The sequence below is a fragment of the Zeugodacus cucurbitae genome, chromosome 2, assembly GCF_028554725.1.
Source record: "Zeugodacus cucurbitae isolate PBARC_wt_2022May chromosome 2, idZeuCucr1.2, whole genome shotgun sequence".
Taxonomy (NCBI): Eukaryota; Metazoa; Arthropoda; class Insecta; order Diptera; family Tephritidae; genus Zeugodacus; species Zeugodacus cucurbitae.
In genome coordinates, this window is record NC_071667.1 from 22,474,293 (window position 1) to 22,498,628 (window position 24,336).

At 32.9% G+C, this 24,336-nt stretch overlaps 1 protein-coding gene across 1 annotated transcript in view; it reads left to right on the forward strand.

Moving 5' to 3' along the window:
- The window catches only part of LOC105215838 (uncharacterized), a 121,274-nt gene that overhangs the window by 92,666 nt on the left and 4,272 nt on the right, over window positions 1–24,336 (forward strand). Inside the window, exons 6-9 of the mRNA XM_054233845.1 lie at window positions 11,434–11,682; window positions 22,589–22,773; window positions 22,914–23,020; window positions 23,895–24,048. Coding sequence (XP_054089820.1) covers window positions 11,434–11,682; window positions 22,589–22,773; window positions 22,914–23,020; window positions 23,895–24,048 — 695 coding nt within the window. The remainder of the gene's footprint in view (window positions 1–11,433; window positions 11,683–22,588; window positions 22,774–22,913; window positions 23,021–23,894; window positions 24,049–24,336) is intronic.

Below are 24,336 nucleotides of genomic sequence, written 5' to 3' on the forward strand. Positions count from 1 at the left end.
TAATTGCTATGAAAACTAAATGACAAACATATTAATAATCTTGAACATTGAATTTAATTTTTTATTTTCCAACGTCAGTAAATTTGACAGGCGTTTAATATATAAAAAATAAATTTGTTTAAAATAAAATAAAATAATATAATAAAAAGCATTGGTCAATTAAATCGATTTTTTTTATATCGATCTTGGACAATTGTGTCAACAATAACCCAACAAAATATTTGTAGAGATCTGTTTGCATCCCAAACTTATTCTCAACTAAAAATGTCACTTTTTGAGTCGAATTCTCGACATTTGCGGGAAATTTTGCATTTCTTTTTTAATTCCAAGAAAAATGCGGCTGAGGCTCATCGACATTTGTAACTGTTTTTATACAAAAAAACCACTTAAATTCACAAAAAAAAAACGGCGGAAGCAAATTTGTAGACCTAATAAAGTATAATAAAATAAGATAAAATGATATATTATGGTTAGAAATTATTGTACACTGAAAGTTTAATATAAAAATTATCTATTTAAATTTCATTTAACGATAAAATTGTGTGTTAAAACAGTTGAACTTTCAGTGTAGTAAACAGGGTGAAATAATAGGAAACTAATTATGCGAAACGTCAAAACCTCCTCCATTCAGTCTGCTGTCGAAGTCCAGGAGGTTCCCTTAGAACAGAATTAAATGAAACAAGTAAGGAAGGGCTAAGTTCGGGTGTAACCGAACATTTTATACTCTCGCAATTTATTTATTTAACTTTATTTATATTATATAATACACAATTTGAGTCACGTATTCGTCATATCTATACTAATATTATAAAGGTGAAGAGTTTGTTTGTTTGTTTGTTTGAACGCGCTAATCTTCGAAACTACTGGTTCGAATTGAATAATTCTTTTTGTGTTGAATAGTCCATTTATCGAGGAAGGTTATAGGCTATATATCATCAGGAGCGAAGAAACAGTGGTAAATGTGTAAAAAACGAGGGAAATTATTTATCTTTGAGGGCTTCCGTTCCTTGCGCTGCGAAAGCGGTTCAAGATTAGATACGCTAAGGATCGAGAACGGTTTGACCATTCTTGAAGAAATGTTCAGAGGTTGTTCGTTGTGGATCTTGGAAGGTTTAGTCGGAAAATTGTAAAATTCCAAAAAGTGACTTTTTTCCATACATTTTTTTTTCAATCTATCTATAAAAAAACAATTCGGAAAAGTCGGAAATTGGCAAGTGGCAACAGAGAATTTAGTATTGCAAATGAACGGTGACATCTACAATGAAGCATTGAAATTCATATGCCATCACCAAATCGTCAAATTAGAGATGTACTGAATCGTGCACGACAGAATAACTTTGGAACAACAAGTTTAAAAAAATGTTCCATTATTTAATGAGCACCAAAAGACAACCTATGATGAATTGATTAAGGCTGTCCATGATGGAAATGGTGGACTTTTATTTCTTGATACGCACGGTGGAACTGGGAATCCTGATTGATTCTGATATCATTGATTTTGGCAATAATACGATCTCAAAATGGCATTATGTTGGCTCTCGCATCTATTGGAATTGCAGCAACGCTACTTGAAGTTGGAAGAACGGCACATTCGACATTGTAGCTTCAGTTAAACATGCAAATCTATGAAACATCTATGAGATGAGCGCAATTTTCTAGAAGCACTTGACAGAACATTGAAAGATCTGTGGAATAATAATCGTCGCTTTGGTGGCGTAATGATACTGTTATTGACAAATACATTCTGTTATTTCGAAATCAACAGCGGCGGAGGAATTGAACGCATGTCTCAAGTCATCGTACTTGTGGCGGCACGCGAAAACCATATGATTAACCATGAATATGCGGGTGTTCCTGCAACAGAAAAGCACCACAGAAATTTGCAAAGAACTGGGCAAATTCTGGTTAATACTTCTAATGGTTTTAAATCAATCCGAACATTAGCTAAATTTATCGTAACTACGATTGGTTGAGTGCACGCAGATTTTTAAATGCCAAAAATACCGATGTCGATGATTTAATCTATACGACTTAAAGTCAACTTCCAGGAGATTTGTGTTCATACACATCGATCGATCATGTTGAAAATGAAGACGAAGCTGTGAATTATCCAGTGAAATTTTTAAATTCTTTGTCATTATAATGCTTTGTCATTTATTATGCTTCGCAATCTTCAAGCAGCTATCGAATAATGTAATAGTTGCAAGAATTTTTTAAAGGGACTTACAAGGGGGCAGAATGCTTGATTCCACGAATTTCTTTGAGTTCCAACGATTTGCCATTTCAGTTCAAACGTATTCAGTTTCCAATGAGACTTGCATTTGGGATGACAATCAACAGGTCTCAAAGACAGTCGCTGGAGGTGTGTGGCATAAATTTCATTCACGAATTGAAAAAATCATCTTCTCTGTACATTTACGCACCGGAACAGAAAACAAAAAATTTTGTTTATTAAGCTGCGTTACATTGAAAAAAAATTTAAAAAAACCCCAAATAAATGTTTTCCAACACTATACAAATTCAACTTTGTTTTCAAAACAAATAATTTCACGCAGTGCAACGACTGCGAAGTCAGCTAGTATATTGTATAAAGTCCATTGAATGTTGGAAACCATAATATTAGGTTAGAAGCACCGAGGTCCTTGTGTTCGATATATGGGGCCTTAAAATCCTATGGTCCGATTTCGGCGATTTTTAGAATGGGGCTGCCACACTATAAACATAGTATTTGTGCGAAGTTCTGCACCGATATCTTCACTAGTACTTACTTTATATATTGTAAAGTAAACGATTCAAATCGTCTTAAAATTCTGGTATATAGGAAGTAAGCGTGGTTGTGAAGTGATTTGGCCTATTTTCACAACATATCATTAGGATGTAAGGAAACTATTACAAACCAAGTTTCATTGAAATCGGTCGAGTAGTTCCTGAGATATGGTTTTTGGCCCATAAGTGGGCGACGGCACGCCCATTTTCCATTTTGTAAAAAAATCTGAGTTCAGCTTCCATCTGCCATTTCCTATGTGAAATTTAGTGTTTCTGACGTCTTTCATTAGTGAGTTAACACACTTTTAGTAATTTTCAACCTAACCTTTGTATGGGAGGTGGGCGTGGTTATTGTCCGATTTCTGTCAATTTTGGAATGTAAAAGGAAATGGCTAAAAAAACGACTGCAGAAAGTTTGGTTTATATAGCTCTATTGGTTTGCGAATTATATACAAATAACCGATTTGGGGGAGAGGCCACGCCCACTTCTCCAAAAAAATTACATCCACATATGCCCCCTCATAGTGCGATCCTTCATACCAAATTTTATTTCCATAGCTTAATTTATGGCTTAGTTATGGCACTTTATGTGTTTTCGGTTTTCGCCATTTTGTGGGCGTGGCAGTGGTCCGATTTTGCTCATTTTCGAAAGCAACCTTCCTATGGTGCCAAGAAATAAGTGTGCCAAGTTTCATCAAGATATCTTAATTTTTACTCAAGTTACAGCTTGCACAGACGGACGGACGGACAGACAGACATTCGGATTTGAACTCCACTCTTCACCCTGATCACTTTGGTATATATAACCCTATATCTAACTCGTTTAGTTTTGGGTGTTACAAAAAACCGTTATGTGAACAAAACTATAATAGTCTCTTTAGCAACTTTGTTGCTAGCAACTTTGTTGCGAGAGTATAAAAATTATGTATGCATAATAAATAATGCAAATAGAAATAATTTCATAAATCATAAACTGCCACTCCAAATAATATTGCACAATAAAAGTCATAAAACATTTCCATTTAACAAAAACACGAATAACCAAGAGCAACAACTTAATTTAAATCATAAAAAATAATATCATAACAACTCTAATTGATAATTAATCAAATATGAATGGTCAAAGCATAAACTTGACAGCAAAAAATAAAAAATATACAAAATTTCAAACTGTACAGAGTCACTTTATGACTGCAACGTTTGAAGCGAGCGCCACTAATGGCTGTGGTAACTTGAACCAAGCGTTAGATTTAATAGCACAGACAAATAATAATAATAATATTTCAACTACAAGTAATAAATATTTGTGGCAACATGTAGTAAACGCTTAACACGAAATCCGATACAGTTGAGTTAATGTGGCATATTAGCTTGTGGAACAAAAAAAAATTATTCTTGTTGTGAAAACAATTTTATATTAAATATGAGTTAGAAATATTTCAAAAAAATAATTGCTTTGAGAACGCAAAACGATTTAACGAAGAAAATGCAATATTTCATAAAATCAAGTTAAGCGCTTTTTGGTGTAAATGTATATATTGTACACACAATATGGATATTTTGTCCATTATGTAATCGCCTATGATACTAAATATGAAAAACCGTTAGCGGACAGCACATTCGTTAGCCACCTTCGCTTGGCCTCCGGCTTAATGCTCGCGCTCAGCTTGAGTGACGGGCATGCGTCAGCGACTAATAAAAGAAGGTGTCAAAAGTCAAATTTTGCAAGCAAAAGTCACAAAAGATATAAATATAAATTATTACAACTGCATATACTCTCGCATATGTGTGTATGTGGTGTATATGTGTTTGAGGTGTAAGCATTGCATTGAACTAAAGGGTCTTTGGATGCTGAAATGCCACATTTCTAATGCGAATAAGCATTCAAATATATATGTATGAGTGTGTGTGAGCACTTTGTAATGCGCAAGCGTGCATAAATTACCACTTAGCACAGCTTCTGGCAATTAAACGACACACCCACCAAACGCCACCCAGTTTCAGCGTTTTTCATAGCGACACTGATACACACGCAGCTCAGTGTGCAATGTATTTTTGATCTGAATATGCAGGCCAAAGTTATGGCAATGACTGCAAACTGAGCGGGAGGAGTTGAAATACAAATTTTTTTATTATTTTTAAAATATTTTTTTCAAATATTTTTTATTATTTTTTACATTCAAAAAATTCAAACAAATATATTTCCATATCCACAAAACTACGCTTGTTCTCTGTCAGTCACCTAATCCACCGGTTTTTAACACTTTTATTGCAAAGCGAATTCAAATGCTTGAAAGCCGAGAGGCAATCAAACTTATGCCTGCCGAAGTGTTGTTGCCTAAAGACTACCGTTTACACGCCTGTCGACGCCGACTAATTGAAGTTTCAACATTTCAGCCGCGAATTTGGCGAATTTATGTGATTAGCTTGAGACACTGGTTGGACAAGCGTGCTTTAAGTGCTTAGAATTTTCTATTGAGTATTTGGAATAATTAAAAAAAAATCGGCGCACCATAAATAGACTGAGTCTCCAATCAGTGTTTCGTTTTAAGCGCCCATAACTAATCGTTTGTCAAATTTTCACAGTCGTATGACATAATTGAATTGCTTATTCCAAAGGCGTCAAGGAATTAAAAAACAGTTACAAAATGTATGAGTTTTGATGCGAAGTTCGTTGCTTAAGTCTTTAGTTATAAAATAAAATAAAATAAAATAAAATAAAATAAAATAAAATAAAATAAAATAAAATAAAATAAAATAAATAAAATAAAATAAAATAAAATAAAATAAAATAAAATAAAATAAAATACAATAAATAAAATTAAAAAATAAAATAAAATAAAATAAAATAAAATAAAATAAAATAAAATAAAATAAAATAAAATAAAATAAGATAAAATAAAATAAAATAAAATAAAATAAAATAAAATAAAATAAAATAAAATAAAATAAAATAAAATAAAATAAAATAAAATAAAATACAATAAATAAAATAAAATAAAATAAAATAAAATAATATAAAATAAAATAAAATAAAATAAAATAAAATAAAATAAAATAAAATAAAATAAAATAAAATAAAATAAAATAAAATAAAATAAAATAAAATAAAATAAAATAAAATAAAATAAAATAAAATAAAATAAAATAAAATAAATAAAATAAAATAAAATAAAATAAAATAAAATAAAATAAAATACAATAAATAAAATTAAAAAATAAAATAAAATAAAATAAAATAAAATAAAATAAAATAAAATAAAATAAAATAAAATAAAATAAAATAAGATAAAATAAAATAAAATAAAATAAAATAAAATAAAATAAAATAAAATAAAATAAAATAAAATAAAATAAAATAAAATAAAATACAATAAATAAAATAAAATAAAATAAAATAAAATAATATAAAATAAAATAAAATAAAATAAAATAAAATAAAATAAAATAAAATAAAATAAAATAAAATAAAATAAGATAAAATAAAATAAAATAAAATAAAATAAAATAAAATAAAATAAAATAAAATAAAAAAAATTAAAATGTGGCAAAAAACCTTAAGTAGTAGTACTTACAAAAAACACAAGTCAAAAGCTTTACAACAGCGCCAAGTGAAGATCAGATTAATTGAACTGAAATGAAGGATCTAACAAATGTTGGGAATGGCCATGACAACCAACCCACAACCTACCCACAAACAGTTAGCAAAAATGGTGTCACTAAGGCAAACCAAAAACAACATTACAACAAAAAAACTGAAGCTTAAATAACACAATTGGCAACAAATATTGCCTGTTATAGGCAAATTGGACAGCTGTTTGGCCGAAATCTACAGCATTCGGCTGGCAAGCAAAAGACTTTTAACATGCAATTGTGCTAATACACTATGCGCATGTACGGGAGCAAATTTAAATATGCGCATATAGAGTTGTATATATAATGTTCGATTTTTCATTATTTTATACATTTTTTTCCAGCTACCATTTTCACGGTTGCCATTGAGTGCAACGCCGTTCGCTCCTCAAATATGTATATATTTCTTTATGTTGCATGCTAAAGCGTTGCAAACAAATTAGAAACTACGACACATTGCCACAGCACGCCATATGCTCGTATGCTAAGCGTTTGGTGTTGCGCCGGCGCGACCCGGCAAGGCAATCGATTTCGGGGTTGGCAGACAGCAGCGGACATTTAGCAAGCAAAGTTAATTAACAAACTGCCAATAATGGCAACAATGGCGGCAAATGCCACAGTGGCTGCTAAAATAACAAAACAAAAACAGCAACAATAACAACAACAGTGACAGCAACTGTAATAATATTAATGACAAGCAAGTTTGGATGCAATATTAGCCGCTACTGGATTGGGGAGCATTGACAGCATCATGGCAGCAGCAGCCACAGCCACAGCGACCACAACAATAATCGTATATAGTCCACAACAACAACAACAACAATTATGAATAATAGTGGAAGCGCAACAACTTTAGCGGTGGCCTCACTGCTGACTGCCATTCATTGCATAGACTTTTCTGCTATTTTTATACATTTTTCTAATTTTATACATATGTATGATTGCATATGGACTTCTGTGTGTTTGCTGCAACCACAAATGGTCAACCTAAATGTGGCGGAGCATCATAATTTTTGTGCAAATTTTGCATATCGCTTGCTGTCACCAGCAATGGACGTTGATATGTATGTTGCCACACGGTTGTTGTTGTTACTGTTGTTCTGCACAGTAGTTGTTTTTTTTTTAATTTCCCGTTGTTGTTTAAGCAACTCTATAAAATATAAGCGTTAGGGTAACTCTAAATTTAAAGTGAAGAAATGTTTCATTTCCACGATTTTCAGTTAGAAAAAAAATTAAATTTTGTTTTCATGTTGGAAAAGCTATACAATAAAATCAATTTTTATTATTTGAAAAAATTACGATTGAAATGATTCAAAGCCTTACAGTTCGGAATAAGACACTAATTGCTATTTAATTTCAAGAGATCAGAAGCCTAGAGAGTTTTTACTCTTCATTCTCTCCACTCAACATAGACAGAAGGGCGAGCCAGAAGAGAGAACCAGACTAACCTCCTGCATTAAGCTGTACGTTTTCCCACCAAAGTGTATAATTTACAGTGCACCGCCACCCCCTAATAGCCAACCATTAGGTAGCAATAAATATATTTAATGAGAGGTGTGCTCAGCTGCCAATAATAATTGTGCCGCCAAGGAGAGGCGTAGATGCGGCGCTGACTTATAGCTCTATAGCTATATAAGTAATTGTTCAATGTTATTGTTATTGTTGTTAAGCCGCACTGTCAGCTGTCGTGTAAAAATGAATAAATGACAATTGTTATTTAACGCTAAGCTTTTAGCTGTTAGCATTTTATTTTTATTTAATTATTTTATTTTTTTTTATTTATTTATTTTTTTTTTGTTTTTTGTACGCGCCAATTGCTCATTGATTAAGGCCATAATTGTTGTTGAATGAACAAACAAATGCTTGGCATTGTTGTACAACAACAAATAGTGAACACATTGACGTATGCAAAGTAGCAAGCAAATTCACTTACAACAACAACACCGCCCACAAGAGTACACAAGAATTTCTGTTTTTAGTTGTTGTTGCTGTTGTCTTCACAGCTACCAATTTACATTTCATTTAACTTGGAATTATTCACTTTGCTGTTGCATTGCCATATTTGTACTTTTGTCAGCATTTTGTTGTTACTGTTGTTGTTGTTCACATTCACTGGCTTTATTGTGAATTTCATAGAAATTAAATAGCATTGCTGGCTAATTATAGCAAAATGTCGTCATTAGTTAGTTGCCGACAATTGGTCCCATTCACAGAGCTTATGCACACACACACACATAAATATAAACAAGGTAGCAGCAATTGCAGTGGCGGCCACCATCATAGCTGACGACAACATTATTATTGTGATTGTTGTCGCTGTTAAAACCACTTATTAGGGGTGACTGTGAGATTGATGTTGTTGTTTTCATTTCTTGTTATTGTTGTTGCTTTTTTCCCATTGAATATTGATAAATGAATCACCGCCCATTTGCAGCTGTTTTGATCGCACATTTAATCCAAGAGACACATACATATACATATATACACATAAAATTTTAAATATGTGTGTAGTACACCCGCTTGCAATGAAAATCGCTGGGAAATTTTATGCCGTCAGCAAATTGATTTTTTCTCATCGCTTGCAAGTTGATGACGTCGTTGCTAGATATTACTGTGTGCATTAGTAATAATCGCTAATTTAACACAATATTTGCACAGCTGTTGGAAATCCTCATGATTATTTTAATGAATAGTTGTGTTAGAACAAGCTTAGGCAGTTTGTGACAACAGCAACAACACTAATTATACCCGTGTTTCAAAAGCTTCGTCTATGGTATTGTTGTTTTCATCGTGTAACTCAATATATAGGTAACGAAGTTGATTTTAGAGACATCACGACCACGCCCACTACTCTGCGATATTTTTGTAATCCATAAACTACTCGAACCAATCAAAAAATCTATATGAAATTGCAATGAAAAAGCTCACAACTATTAAAATCGCTCGAAATCACGCCTACCACCCACCTAGGAACTCTGTAAAGCCGATCTACAAAGATGAGATCAAATTTTGTTCTGATCTTGCAAAAGTTGTATTTTATTGTTAGGTAATGGTCCTGTATTATACAGAAAACCAGCGACTGAGGAATGTTTTGTGACGATTGTCTGATTGTCCATACTGTTTTTTATTTCTAGAACACACACCTGAATTATATCATATAACGCATATATAATGATATTTTGCGTCAACTAACCGCATTTAAAGATCTCATGTTCGAGTATTATATTCTGGTCCTCAGTGGTTTCGGTGACAGTAGTATGCCTTAATCTCGAGGACCAAGACTTGACCTACTTATTGTAGTACGGTGAGACTATTTTTAATTTCTCTATCTTGATTTGAGCTCATGTGGGATTTCATTTCCGACTTAAGTTTTATAACTGTGAGGAAAAAATATTAAAATTGAGCTTTATAAGAATTCAAAGCTGGAAGAGGTAACGTTAGTAAACGTTAGTCGTACGTGACGGCATTCCATCTGGTATCGCAAAGGATAAAAACTGGTCCATGTGTGGCTTTGGCCAACCAGACTAACCTAACTTTTATAAGTATTCAATCCGATCTATTTACCACTTTATGAATAGATTTGAACCATAATCAACATAAGTTTATTGACAGTAGTTGCCCTTGCTGGACCACAAACTAGTTTCTTAAATGAGAAAATAATCTACATAAACAAGAAGTAATGTACCCAAAATATAATAAAAGATCTAGAAAATATCAAGGGTCTTCAATATGACCCTGTACAACACTCGGCTGGATATTGGACCAAACTAATTTTTTTCAAGAGATTGAGTCATAAAAAATGTGTATTCTTCGTTTTTCGAACTTAGCCTCCAATATCGAAAGATTTGGTTTCGAAGTTCGAAAAATGGTATTAGAAGGAAAATTTATATTATATTCAGATTTAGAATTTTTTAGTAGCTATATCCTGTAATTAATAATAATTTTTTTAAAAAGTTATTATTTCAAACTTTTCAAATTTCGATTTTGGAGGCTAACTTCGAAAATCGGAGATAACAATTTTATTTACTTATGTCTCAATCTCCTGGAAAAAATTAGTTTGGTCCAATACCAAGAAAAAAAATCGATTTTGTAATTAATCATAAAGAACACATATAGTTCTGGAAAAAGAAATAAGGAATGAAATACTCACCACTTTCAAATTCTTATAATAATTAATGAAGTGAAGAGGCAAAGTTATTAAAATAAGAAAAGCTGTAAATATATATATAACGTTCGCTTCCATCCGCACTCGGTACCACCTTACCAGCTAATTTTCATATATTTTATATTTGAGCTTTTCTGAATCACTTTTTCCCACGAATAATAATAATAGCCATTTACATATTTTATCGATTGAGGAAATGCCTTCCTTGCATACAGAAATAAATTTATTTTGTAGGTAAAATTGCATTTCATTAGAATTTCAATATTCAGATTGACAATGATGCTTACAATGACATGGAAATTCAATTAATTGATTGACTAAAAATAGTGATTTGTAAAACATTGCGCTGATCAATGAATAAGCTCTGGGTGTGCTACATTGACGCGTGCAATTAATTCATGGGAAATGAGTCAAATATTCAGGTATAGGATTTAAATTTCTAGTTACTGATATAGAGTTCAGATGTGTTCAAAAAAGCGCTAAGGCTAGTATGGAGAGGGGACAAACGAACTAGCAACTGGCATATTCAAATGAAGAACAGCTGAGACTTACAAAATGGCTTGGTGGTATGAACGAATAGTATTTTGAGGGAAGATAAAATGAGTACTCAACATTAACAAACCTTAAACACCCGCTTTTGTACCCCCTTTTTCGCACTGCAAAAACAAACTGAGCCACTGATTGCGACACCGCAAGCAAGCAAACTCAAATAATGAATTAAATAAATGTACGCTTCGCACCTTAATCGGTATTAATTTCATGCATTCATTTGTCTTTAATTTCATGTGCTTACGCCATCTCAACACAATGCCGCCACCAATAACAACAACAACAATGTACAATCGATCGACAATCTCAACGCCACACAGGAAGATCTGCTCATTCACGGCGATTCCGTTTACGATATCATTGACAAGCAGGATCACGCAACCATACAAGCCGAACTGAATCGCAATGTGCCACCGCAACCGGGTCATAGTCAGCACGCGAGCGCTGCCTCAGCAGCAGCCGCAGCAGCCGCGGCGATCAACAGCTTGGAGGGTGAGCATCGCATGTTCTTGTGTCGCATGAATGTCAGTCGAAATGCGCGACGGCAAATGCGTTTCGGTGATCAGAAGGTGAGTTTAATGAAGCATTTTGTTTGAATATATACATTTTTTGATTGATATTTATTTACGGATATTTATTTTTATAAAAAAAAATTATTATAATAAACAAGTTTATGAAAAAAAAAATATTTTTAAAAAAATTTTAAAGAAAAAATTAAAATTTTTTTTTTTTTTTCTATATTAAACATAAAAATATAACTGAAAAATAAAAAAAAAAAATATTTGATAAATACTTTTTTGACTTAAAAAATAGTTTTTTTTTAAACTGTATTAAAAATATATACAAATATAAAATTATAATTACAATTATCAATCATATTTTAAGGAATAATATTATAGTTTCTTACATAGTTATTCTCTTTATTTGAGAAAAAAGTTTATGAAAAAATATTGCAAAAAAAAAATTTTGCCAGAACAAAAATGTCTTACATAATCTATAAACACATATTAAAAGTTTTCTAAAATATTTGAAATGCAAAGATATTCAATTAGACCATATTTTTATTGGATATTTAATGATAAATTATATTAAGAAAATATATATATCTTTAAGTTTAAAAAATCTATGAGGTCATTAAAAAAGCTTTTGAAGCTGTTGAAAATAGTTTAAAGAAGCAATTAACTTCAATATTTTAATTAAACAAATTTTCATTTCATTTCTTTCATTTTTAATTTTTTTTTTTTTTGTTTATATTTCATAATTTTTAAAATATTACTATAAAAAATGTATCAAATTGATATTTAAAAAAATCAAATATTTATTAAAAAAAATTTCAAAATTTTCGAATCGAACCTGAAAATGTTACCTAATTACTCAATAAACGAATCAATGAATCGGTCAATTAGTGAAGACGCACGCCCATTGACAGCGCAACAGTCCAGCATGCGTCTCAAGGTGTTAAAATCACTGTTCGCGCTGCTTCTCTAACACACTGCAACTCATCCTTACTTTACTTTTACTTGTTTGCTGTTGTTGCACATGCCACAATCATTTGTGTCTCCGTCAATGCGTCTGCGTTTGCGCAAATAAAATTGATGAATGAATCACAGAGCCACAGCTGGCCGATTGGCGATTCAACGGAGCTGTCACAGACTGAGCGCACACAGGAATGAGCGAATCAATGAACGAGGCAATGAAAAAGGCGGTCAACTAAATGACAACAACAACAGCAACAGAGGCAAAAAACATAACGCGCAAGGATAGCGCTGAATTGCGTGCTGGCAATCGCAGTGACACACGTGTGTATGTATGTGTGTATGACAGCGCGCGTGGACATAAAAAGTCGCCAGCGCACGCGCATTGAAAATGAATTATGCATGAGGCGTTCGTGCGTTGCTTGCAAAAAAAAAAACAAAAACAAAAAAATACACACTCTCTGTATGACGATCTGGGGAGCGCTTCGTTTGTTGCCGCCACAAAGTGATTTATAAACTGACAAACGATGACAGTAGTCATTGTTGTTGTGGCTAGCGCTGTCAGTTTGTATGTTGTTGTTATTGTTACTGTTCTTTTTGCACGCTCGCCTCGATGAGTGATGACTTCTGATGTGTTGCAAAAACATATGTACGCATTTGCAACATTTGTTATTATTGTTGTTGCTTTGTTTTTGTAATCTCTATTACAATTGTTGTTGTTGTCGTTCGCTTACCGAATTTTGCATGGCAAAATATTGCTTGTCACTCACTAGCAACTCACAATGCTCACACACACTTCCACATAAGCTTTTATGAATACTGTGGCATGTACATATGGTATATGTATATGTATGTATTTCATTGCTTTATGTTGAATGCGCGCTCATTTTTGTCATTCAGCAATGCGTTACTTTGCCTTTATCCATCTGTCACTTGTTGCATTTTATGAGCGATTGTCAGCAGTGGCATGTTGGTTGTTGTGTGGTAGCATGCAACACGCACTTGCAAGGCGGCAACATACAAACAAGTTTATGCGCATACAACTCGTGGCAATCATCAATGAAGTTGTGCACATTTGCCACATAACACAAGACAAAAACAACAACAAAAAGAATATAATACAACAACTACACTTACCACACACTCTTTTGCTTGTCTGCCACAACCAATTTAAGCGCTCGATTCAATTTATGCCAGCACTGTCAGCTAACGAGTTCGCTACTGTAACAATTGGTTGCTTATGTTTTTGTTGTTGTTTTTACACTTAGTTTATATGCAACTGGCTGACATGATGTGGGCGTTTTTGCATATTTATACCATTTATCTGCTGCTTGTACACACGTATGATCCGTTGAAACGTTTTGAATGCATTTCAATTATGTTTAAGTGAAAAAAATACTAAAGACTTAAGCGACGAACTTGATGTGGATGAAATAAATTTACTACGTTAATTAAGTTAGAGAATTAAAAATCGCATGACATTAAAATAAAAAATTAAATTAAAAAAAAGTGTTCAAATAAAAAAATTAAATGTTTTCTTTAAATAATGTTCACTATTCATTAATTTTGTATTAATAATTAAGTTTCTTTATAATTGCCGCTTCATGATTTATAAATTGTTAGGAAATGGGAACTGATTTTTAAGAATCAATAAGCAATAATTACGATCACTTTTAATGATTTTTACATCATTAATTGGTAAGAATGTATTTTTTAAGTTTTTCAGACTGGTTTTAATTTTCAAGCTAAAATAACGCAGTAAATTGTCTCCCTCAAATCAAGTACGTTAACTCTTAAGTTTATTGAGCTTTGACACTTCTTATAATCTCTTTTTTGGATAAATTCATATTTGTCAAGCATAAAATATTGTTTCTTAATCGGTCTCATAGTAATTCTGCATTTTCTTTGCTTTGCAAAGAACGCCAATTTTGGGGTAACAAGTTCACGCGTTCACCCAACCATTGTTTAGCCAATAGAGTTCCCACAGTCGCAGCAGTTACAGAGCACCCGAGTTGAAAGAACTGTTGTGTGTAGACTTCTAGGTAGATTTGTACAATTATTTAGTGCACAAAAGATTGCTTTTAAACACACATACAAATATAAGTATATGATGAACAGTATGAATGTGCTTCTGCCTATTTGCCAACTCGAAAAGTTTCGCGGGTTACGTATAAATGTCAGTAAATTCAGCAGGCAACTGTTTATGTGTTTGCAAGCGCTTGCATTTAATTTATTTTACCCTTTGTATTCCTGTTTCTTTTTTTCTTCTGTTTCATAAAAAATCACGAGAGCGCATTGTAAGCCAATTAAATTGCGTTTATCCAATAAAGTATGAGTGCTTATGGCGTATATAGAGCGAAAATAGTAACACATACATATTCACTATTATTAATATGGGTCGTAGTCCGGTGATGTGGGAGCACTCTTAAAAGAGTTACCACCTTTTTAAAGGGTTTTCCAAATAGGACGCTGCAAAAATAAACTGATAGAGACAGCAAACGCCATATTTTTCGACGCTCTTTTGACATTTCCCTTCAGTAAGGTTTGCCATTTCATCATGGATTGACGATCCAACAATGAGTCGAAATTATTAAAATTTACTACCGAAATTCTGAGCCAGTGGCGCTACGCCCAATTTATGGTCGTCATAATCGTGCTGTCTGACTGTTCAATGATAACCGAATACGATATTTTTGGCCCAAATTGGATGATATGGACTTGGACAATGTGTGGTTCCAACAGGACGGCGCTACAAGCTACACAGCGAATGTCACAATCGATTTATTTAAAATCATGTGTGGTGAACATGTTATCTCACGAAATGGCCCGGTCAATTGGCCGCCTCGGTCGAGGGATTTGACGCCGTTAGACTATTTCTTGTGGGGCTACGTCCAGCCAGCTATGGTCCATGCCAACAAGCCAGCGACGATTGATGAGCTTCATACGAATATCGAACGTGACATTGCAGCAGTAACGGCCCATTTATGCTTGAAAACCGTCGAAAGTTGGGTAGAAAAGTTGGTGCAGAGTTACCACCCACTTCAAAAACGTGAATTTTTATAAATCTAACGTCCCACTCTAATGTATGAGTCTGAAGTGCTTGCAGTTTCCCATATTAATACGAAATACCATTTACCCGCTTGCCACGGGCTCATAATAAATGCAAATCTCTATGTAACAATTGTCTGCGTGGCTTATTGCTTATGAACCTTACCCTCATACACTTTTTTTGTTGTTCCTTACAATAGTGGCGCCACTTGAAGCTGCGCAGCCAATTCAATTTGAAGTTTCTTGAGAACCACTTGAAGAGAAATCAGAGCATGCATATTAAACAGATCGTGTGTCTCAGAGAAATAAATGCACTGAAGAAGCTTTTACTCATTTACATAAATAACGAAAACTATGAAAAGTTGTTGAAAATAACAGAAAGTTCTTATAACCAATTTTATGTTGTGAAAATGTGGATGGAGTAGAGAGATCAGTAAAAGTGATTTTTTTTTAACTATGATTTCCGTCTATAATTACTTGAAAATAAATCATAACATGGAGCACCCTGTATATCTGAGTAGAAAATTGAAATGACGAACTTCAAATAGATAGACAGAGGTGGAAAAAAAACACTAAATTAGGTTCCTAAGAATAATGTAATTATAATATACTATACTTTTGAAATACAACAACAATTTTCGAATTTGTTGTAAAAATAATTTAAGAAAATATTCGCTCTTCGCTTTGTTGTTATTGTTTTTTTTTTTTTGTACTATGGATGCTTATGTATAAAATATACGACCAATGTAGCCGAGAGCCTCTTCAACATTGCACCAATTAACATGCAACAATTTCTATATAAGCCTACACTTGAGATGCTTCAACCAAATGTTGCTCACTATCCGTCCAACATTCAAAGCAGAATTAAAAAAAAATAACAACAACAACAAGAGTTTACCCTAGAAAAAATCACAATCGTTCCAACTGATAGCAAAAGTTGCCGCCGTTCCGCTGGATGACTTAATCAGTTTGCAGTTAAAAAACAATTTTTTTTTTCATTTGTGTTACTTCTCAGCTATTTTCTAGCAAACAAACAACACTCAACGGTGCGTTGGCAGTAAGTCACAAAAAACAACAACAACAATAGCAAACACGAAAAACAGAAACAAAGTAACAAACATAAGGGCAGCAGTCGACACAAACTGCAAGGCAATTGAAGTCAAGCGGTCTGTGACACTCACATACACACACATAGCGATTTTGACATTTTTGTCCTTTCTTAACATTTGCAGGCTTGTTAGTAGACGCCGTTGCACACACATATTGCCTTCACTTCATTTTGCTTATTTTCTTGGCGTTGCTGTTGTCTTGTTGAAATCAAAAGTGGGTGTCAAAATAATTGGGTGAAAATGTCGCTGACAAGCGAAGTGAGCAATCGCGTTCACATTTCGCATTTCGCACTCGCACATTAAATTGGCTGCACAATGTTGGCACTATTGCATATACATACACATACATATATGTATGTGCATATATATATCCTTAACATATATTTATTTATGTACATAGTCTCTAAAATAACAACAAAATGATCAGTATACCCACTGATGTAATAAGAAAATAACAAATCACTTTTGTGTGAATAGTTCCTGTCCTATTGCGTATATATGCATTTGAAGTTCGTTGCTTAAGTCTTTTGAATGAGAATCAAATACAGTAGAATTCATTTATAACGACGTCGCTTATAACGACTAACCGTTTTTAGCGTCGATATTATTTACTCAAGTTCGGTTTAATAGTTAGATACTGAGAAAATGTTAAACGGTTACATTGCGACTCCGGTTTGAGCGACAAACCGTTATAGCGACATTTTTTACGATAATTCGTCCGTTTAAAACGACGCGCTTCACTTCTCCTTATTGGCGCGCGTAAATCACAGTTAGTGTTTGTCACTTGTTATGACAAGTTCATAAAGCGCCATAAAATGAGTTCTGGGAAGAGAAAGTGTTTTACAATTGAAGAAAAGAGTGCAATATTACACAGATTAGAAGCTGGCGAATCAAACGCGACCCTCGCAAAGGAATTTGGCGTATCTCATTCTACAATATCAACAATAAAGAATAAATACAAGATCGAGCCTATTTAATACCAATGTTTTGAAATGCAAACTCTTTAAGCTTCAGCGAGACCGGGGAATACCTCTTAATACCTCTGCTACAAGAGAAAGCAAATTTTTTTGCTAGGCAGTTAGGCATGCAAAATTTCATATGTTCCATGAGTTGGATAAACCGTTTTAAAGTAAGACACAACATCGTCAGTAGAAAGATTGTTTGCGAGTCTTTGTCAGTACAACAGAGTGATGTACACGATTGGTTGGAAAAAGTTTGGCCTACTCTACGTGCTCAATTTAGTGATGATGAAATTTTTAATGCAGATGAGATCGGGCTGTTTTATAAATTAACCCCAGACAAGACTTTAAAATTTAAAGGTGAAAAACGTACAGGAGGAAAATTATCAAAGTAGCGAATAACAGTGATGATGGCAGCCAACATGAGTGGCACAGCTAAAAAAAAAAACTTCTCGTAATCGGGAAATCTCAACGTCCCAGATGTTTTAAAAATGTACGGCATTTGCCAGTGGATTATGAGAGCAATCGAAAAGCCTGGATGACTGGTGACATTTTTACCAAATGGGCACGCGCATGGGATCGTGAACTTACGAAAAAGAATAAGAAAATCCTGCTGTTAGTTGACAACTGTCCTGCACATCCCCATATTGCAGACTTGAAAAGCATAACTCTAGTATTTCTTGCAACCCATGGATCAAGGGATCATTCGAGCTTTGAAAGCACATTTTCGTAAAAACCTTATTTTAAAAATCATCCAGTTTCTAGATGGCGGATGCAGTAGTGTTGTCTGCCCGCAGATCACTGTTCTTGATGCTATTCTAATGATTCAAGATGCCTGGACTCAACTCATGCAAGGAAGAATTTTTAACTGTTACAAACATGCTGGTTTTGTCTGAAGCAATGTAGAATGTACCATAACTTCAGATGATTTTAATGAAGAAGACGACGTACCGCTGAGCATTTGGGCGAAGGCTATTGATAAGCATCAGTTACCCATATCAAACGAGGACTTTGAATAATACGCGCGTGTCGATGATACTGTCGCCACTTGTGAAGAGCCGTCTGATGAAAACATTGTGGATAGCAAAGATAGCGACGGTGAAGATGACGAACCAGAGTTTTATCCAACCTTGAGTGTATCTGAAGCTCTGAAGGCTGCGGAAACGCTTAATGTATTTGTTCAGACTAACTTTGATGATGACCATATGACAACAATGATGTCACGAATTCACAATGCTGTCCGAAGTTCTTACTACGGAACAAAAGTCTGTCAAAACCAAACCCAAATAACATATTTCCTAAGTTAGTGACAGTATTACAGTACATTACGTACCTATGTTTGTAATTTGGTATGTACTACTTATTTGTGTACATATAAGAATAATTAAAATAAACATATGTAACTGATTCCTACAACATGTTTTATTTACCAAAATAGGAAAATCAAACTTTCGCACTTGTAATACATAATTACATACATATGTAAATATCCGTTTTATACGTCAACCGGTTAGTACGACATAATATCGCCGGTCCCTTGAATCACATACATACTGATTTCAGTTATTTAAACGACAATGAAATTTATATATAAATAATAAAATATACTATTAAATTTCATGCAGTTCGCACTTAATATAACAAATTTAAAAAAATAATATTTTTTAGAATTAAAAAATGAGTAGTAGATTGGTGGTAAAACTTGAATTTAAAATTATGCCAGAATAAAATTATAATTTCGATTTTTTTAATTCTTTATATTTTGAATTCATGTTTAAGTTGGCGCGGAGTTGCCAACCTTTTAAGGGGTTATATACAGTTAGACGGCCGAAAAAAAGTGAATTTTCCAGAATTTTTTCTGAGAAAACTTTTTAATATTTTGATCCAAAAATTTATACACATATTATGGTATCTTTTAACTGTATTTTAAGACTTAGTACTAGTAAAAATATTTATTTGAAAAAGAGCTACAGCTGATCTCCAGGAGCTACTCTCAAAAAAGACGTTTTGCGGTGACCACTATATCTCGGAACTGGATCATCCGAAATTAAAAAACCAAACAGATTTCGTTAAAATAATGTTAAATCTAGTAATTAATCGAAGGAATAAACAAAATAAAATTTTTTGACAAAATGGCGGTTTCTCAAAAAAAAAAACGATTCTTCACCGAAATTTCGGCCTTAAATTGTTTATAAAAAACATATTTATCGGAGAGAAAAAATCTTCGATTAATTACTAAAAAATATATTTAAGAAGGTCGTGTTAAAATTTGAGACTAATCGGTCTAGCCGTTTTCGAGTAATGTTGGTCACCGACTTTGAAAACACCATTTTGAGAAAAACGCGTTTAAAGTTTTGACCTTGTACTTCCAACCACTCTGAAACGCCTTTTCAAATTTTTCATTTGCTTGTAACTTTGAAAATATTCACCGTAACGATATGAAATTTTCTGTGTGTATTCTTAAATATATGAACATTAAGAAAATGAAATAAAAAAAAACGATTTTTTGAAAATTCTAACTGTATATAACCTGTATAGACTTACAAATTGGTATTCACTTAGAATTTAAAATTCTACATGTTTTCCATATATGGAATGTAAGTATACATTGAGCCAGAGTTGCCAACCTTTTGAAAATCCGAAAAAAATATAAATCGAAATTTTAATAAATTATGCATTAAAGTATCTATAGCTTTCAAAAAATTTATATAATACAGATATCTCAATGTTGCCACATAATCATCAATAAATGCATTATTATCACCTCAAAAAGCAAGACTATGAACAAATACCGAGTACCGAAAATCCCAACAAAAGGTTTATCAATTTTTATGAGAACTATATTCTAAGGAACATCAAAAACAAGTACATATAACTGGTATCTGATTTGTGCTATTTCTTACATTAAAGTCATAATGCTGTCATTAATTCTGACATTTCAAGTGTTTGTATATTTTTTCAACAGCGCAGGAGAAATTCATATTTTAGATCGAGAGATAAATCCTAAAATGCCTAATATTTCCTAAATATATTTGGCAAAGATTCGTTTCATTTTCATTGGAAATTCAGTATGTCAAATTCACTGACAGTAGAAGACAAATCATTGTACCCTCATAGTTATAGGAAATTATTGACCATAATTAGCATTCCGCTTCAAATTTGAATTGGTTATTTATTACCATTTACATAGTTTTTCTCAAACGGAATAATATACATTTTAGAAATACATTTTTGTTTAGTTGGTGCCATTAAATTTGACACAATGAATCCCGCGCATTAATATGTAAGTCTATCACACCAGTATATATGTAAGTATATATGTATCTGAACACATATATAATAGGGTTCAAAAGATATTCTAATTCTTAAATGTTCATGTATGGCAACTTTTTTATTATGAATATTAAACATGAGATGATATAACGAATATACTATGAGAAACCTTCAAACTTAAAAATAAATTTGTTACAACGTTATACCTTAATGAATATTAAAATATTATTTATGACTATTTTCCACACAAGAAATAATGCTCAACACTCAAATAATAAAAAATTGCAATAAAGAAAAATTGCGCGAAATTTGCAATTACAATTGTCAAATTAAAGCAAGCAATAAATTCCAAACTAAAATTTTCGAACTGCAACTGCTCCAGTTAACGCTACGTAAATTTACAATATAAACACAAATACGCTTGGCTAAAATAAATGTATGTATGAACTCTGTACATATGGGCGAATTGCATAAATTGTTCACTTCGCATGTTCGCAACGGTATATTTGTCTATAAGACATGCGGCGCTCATGTCCATTGCCGGCTGAAGTAAATGCAGAAATTCAGCAAATGTTCGGCCGCCGGCGCCGTCACCCTGTTTTACGCATAAATCTTAGTCAAAGTGCGTAAGTCGGCACATAAATTCAACAAATGCTACAACAACGACAACTAGTCATTCGAATTAATGCACGGAATGTGCGCAGCGATTGCGTTGAAACCGACATTAGTCAAGTGCGGCATGGCGCCGAATGTTGTATGAATGTGGCATGCAAATATACATATAGTCCAAAATGCATTCATTTTCGAAACGTAGGTGCATAACAGGTGCATTTTTGTACTGCCGAAAATACATGCGACATGCCACATTTCGAACATACAATCTCAATTCGTTGGCGTTTGAAGTGGCTATTTGTTTTTGCGCTTTTGTTGCCGAAATTTTATTGAATTGTAGAAGTAGTTAAAAAGTATATACCCATAAATCTGTATATTACATGTAAAACTTAAAACATCACAAATCATAAATTTTCAAAATCTTCCCACTTGCTTTCAAGTCAGTGCCAAAATTTTCGATTTTTCTTTAAGCAAATAGTAATAATAATAACTCAAAAATATGCAAACAAGAATATAATTGGCAAGCTTAAAGTACATAAATTAACAAATAAACCGTTCTGCGGTAATTCATAAAAATTAAGAGCCGCCAAACAAAATTTGAATTATGAACTATCGACGGCAACTGGCAGGCGGCCAATAAGCCGAACAAAAAGCCACCAACTGTGCCGCCATTGCGGCCATTCACTTCAGCCATTTGCAGGGTGTGCTGCATGGAGTGTCAATATACGAATAGATATAGAATTTCAGATATATAAAACAATAACAACAAAAACACATATGTAAATAAAACAGTTGTGAATTCAGTGACTTTGTAATGGAAAAGCGCTCGCTTTTAGTTTAAGTTTATATTCATACGCGACTATCATTTATATTTTAACCTTTAAGTGCCACGTAAGTTGGCATTGTTTATTTAAGATTTCTTTTATTTTCATTTTTTATACACTCGATTTATTTTACTTATTTTGTTATTGTTATTTTGTGTGGCGCGTTCTCTTGCAGGTTGTGCTAGTTCAGGGTCATTATCTGTCATATCTGCCGCTGTGTAGCCGCAATGAGCCGGTCTTTTTGGCCACATGCACACCCATTGCCATGCCAGAGACGCGCGAGTGTGTGGTGCAAGGTGCCACCAATGTGTTTACCACCATACATTCGATGGATATGAAAATTGCGCATATAGATAAAAAGTGAGTTCAACTAAGTACCTACTTCTACTTCTAGGCTGACTTATAAAGCTGAAAAAAAATATTTTATATACTTTTTATTATCTTTTTTAATATTTTTTAATTCATTTTATTATTAACTTAAATGTTTTGCCTATCTACAGCGGCGAGTTTCATTTGGGTTACAGCAAAAGTGATATACACGGTCTCTCCTGGTACAATCTCTTACATTCTGAGAATTTACGTGAGGCCCAAAGTAAACATAGGCTGAGTGAGTATTAGAAACTATTGTTTAAGATATTGATAATAAGATTAATTGTATTTGTTTAAAGAAAATGTTATATGTATAATTGCATTAAAATATTAAAAAGACTAAACAATAAAAATTATAATTCGAAAATATATCATTTAAATCGTTGAATAGTATTTTTAAATCTCCCTGAAATAAAAATTTTTTAAATTCAACAAATTTGGACCGAACAATATGCAATGTTTGGGAGCCTAGAAGTATGCTCAGGTTTTTCTTAAAATGTTACCTTCACTCAATAGAATGTGTTGAATACATTTAGGATGATATTTCATGAAACCACAGCCAACTTATAAAAAGTGGAGATAAGTAGTAGTTCATCATCATATTTCGACGAAAAAAAATCTGTGTGTATTACGAGCTTCAAACGCTACCACTGACGATTTTTAAAAAAATACCAGATATGATCTTATAACATAATTCAAATATGTTTCTCTTTTTAAGGAAGTATTCTCGACGCTTACTTCCCGATACCCCAATCTTTGATAGTGTTAACTATCAGCTTCCAGTCTAAAAATATACGTAAAATTATGTCTAGACCGTTTAGAATCTTCTTTATTAAGTAGATATATTTTTTATAAGGATATTAAAAAAAAATCATAGCTTAATCATTTATCGCAAATACATTATAGACGTTCTGAAGCAGCCAGGTTTATTTAGTTAATCATTTGTAGAATCAGAATAGCCATTGGTTCTTTAATTGTCTAAAAATATCAACATTATCTGTCCTTCATTTATGAATTAGGCGTAGGTCCTGAGTCTAGGTCTTTCAAGTTAACGATAAGCTTTTTTTTGTTCAAAACATATATTTAAAGAATTTATAAATCTTTCTTTTCAGTAACTCAATCTGAGCAGGATCGCTCTTGTATACTATTGGTACGCATGCAACGAAGACAAGGTGATTTTATTTGGGTGCATGTGGTGTTGCAAGTACGTGATAGTCAAGATACAAACCAACAGCCGGTTATTGTGTGTACGAACCAGGTGCTAAAGTAAGTGGGAACTTTATAAGATAGAAAAATTAAATAAAATAGAATATACAAATACATACACATACTGCATAAATAAAATCATACCTTTTTCCCACCTACAAACACCACAAAAAATATCACGTGGCAGAAGATTGCACTAATTTCTCAAATCCATTTCCGTTTCTCACGCAATCAAATTCCAGCGCTGCCTTTAGCACCTACCTACGACACAGCTAATCAAATATATTTTTTCTCTTTTTCTTTACAATGCCGCTTCGGCAACTCTACAACGTCGCTTTGCAATTATAT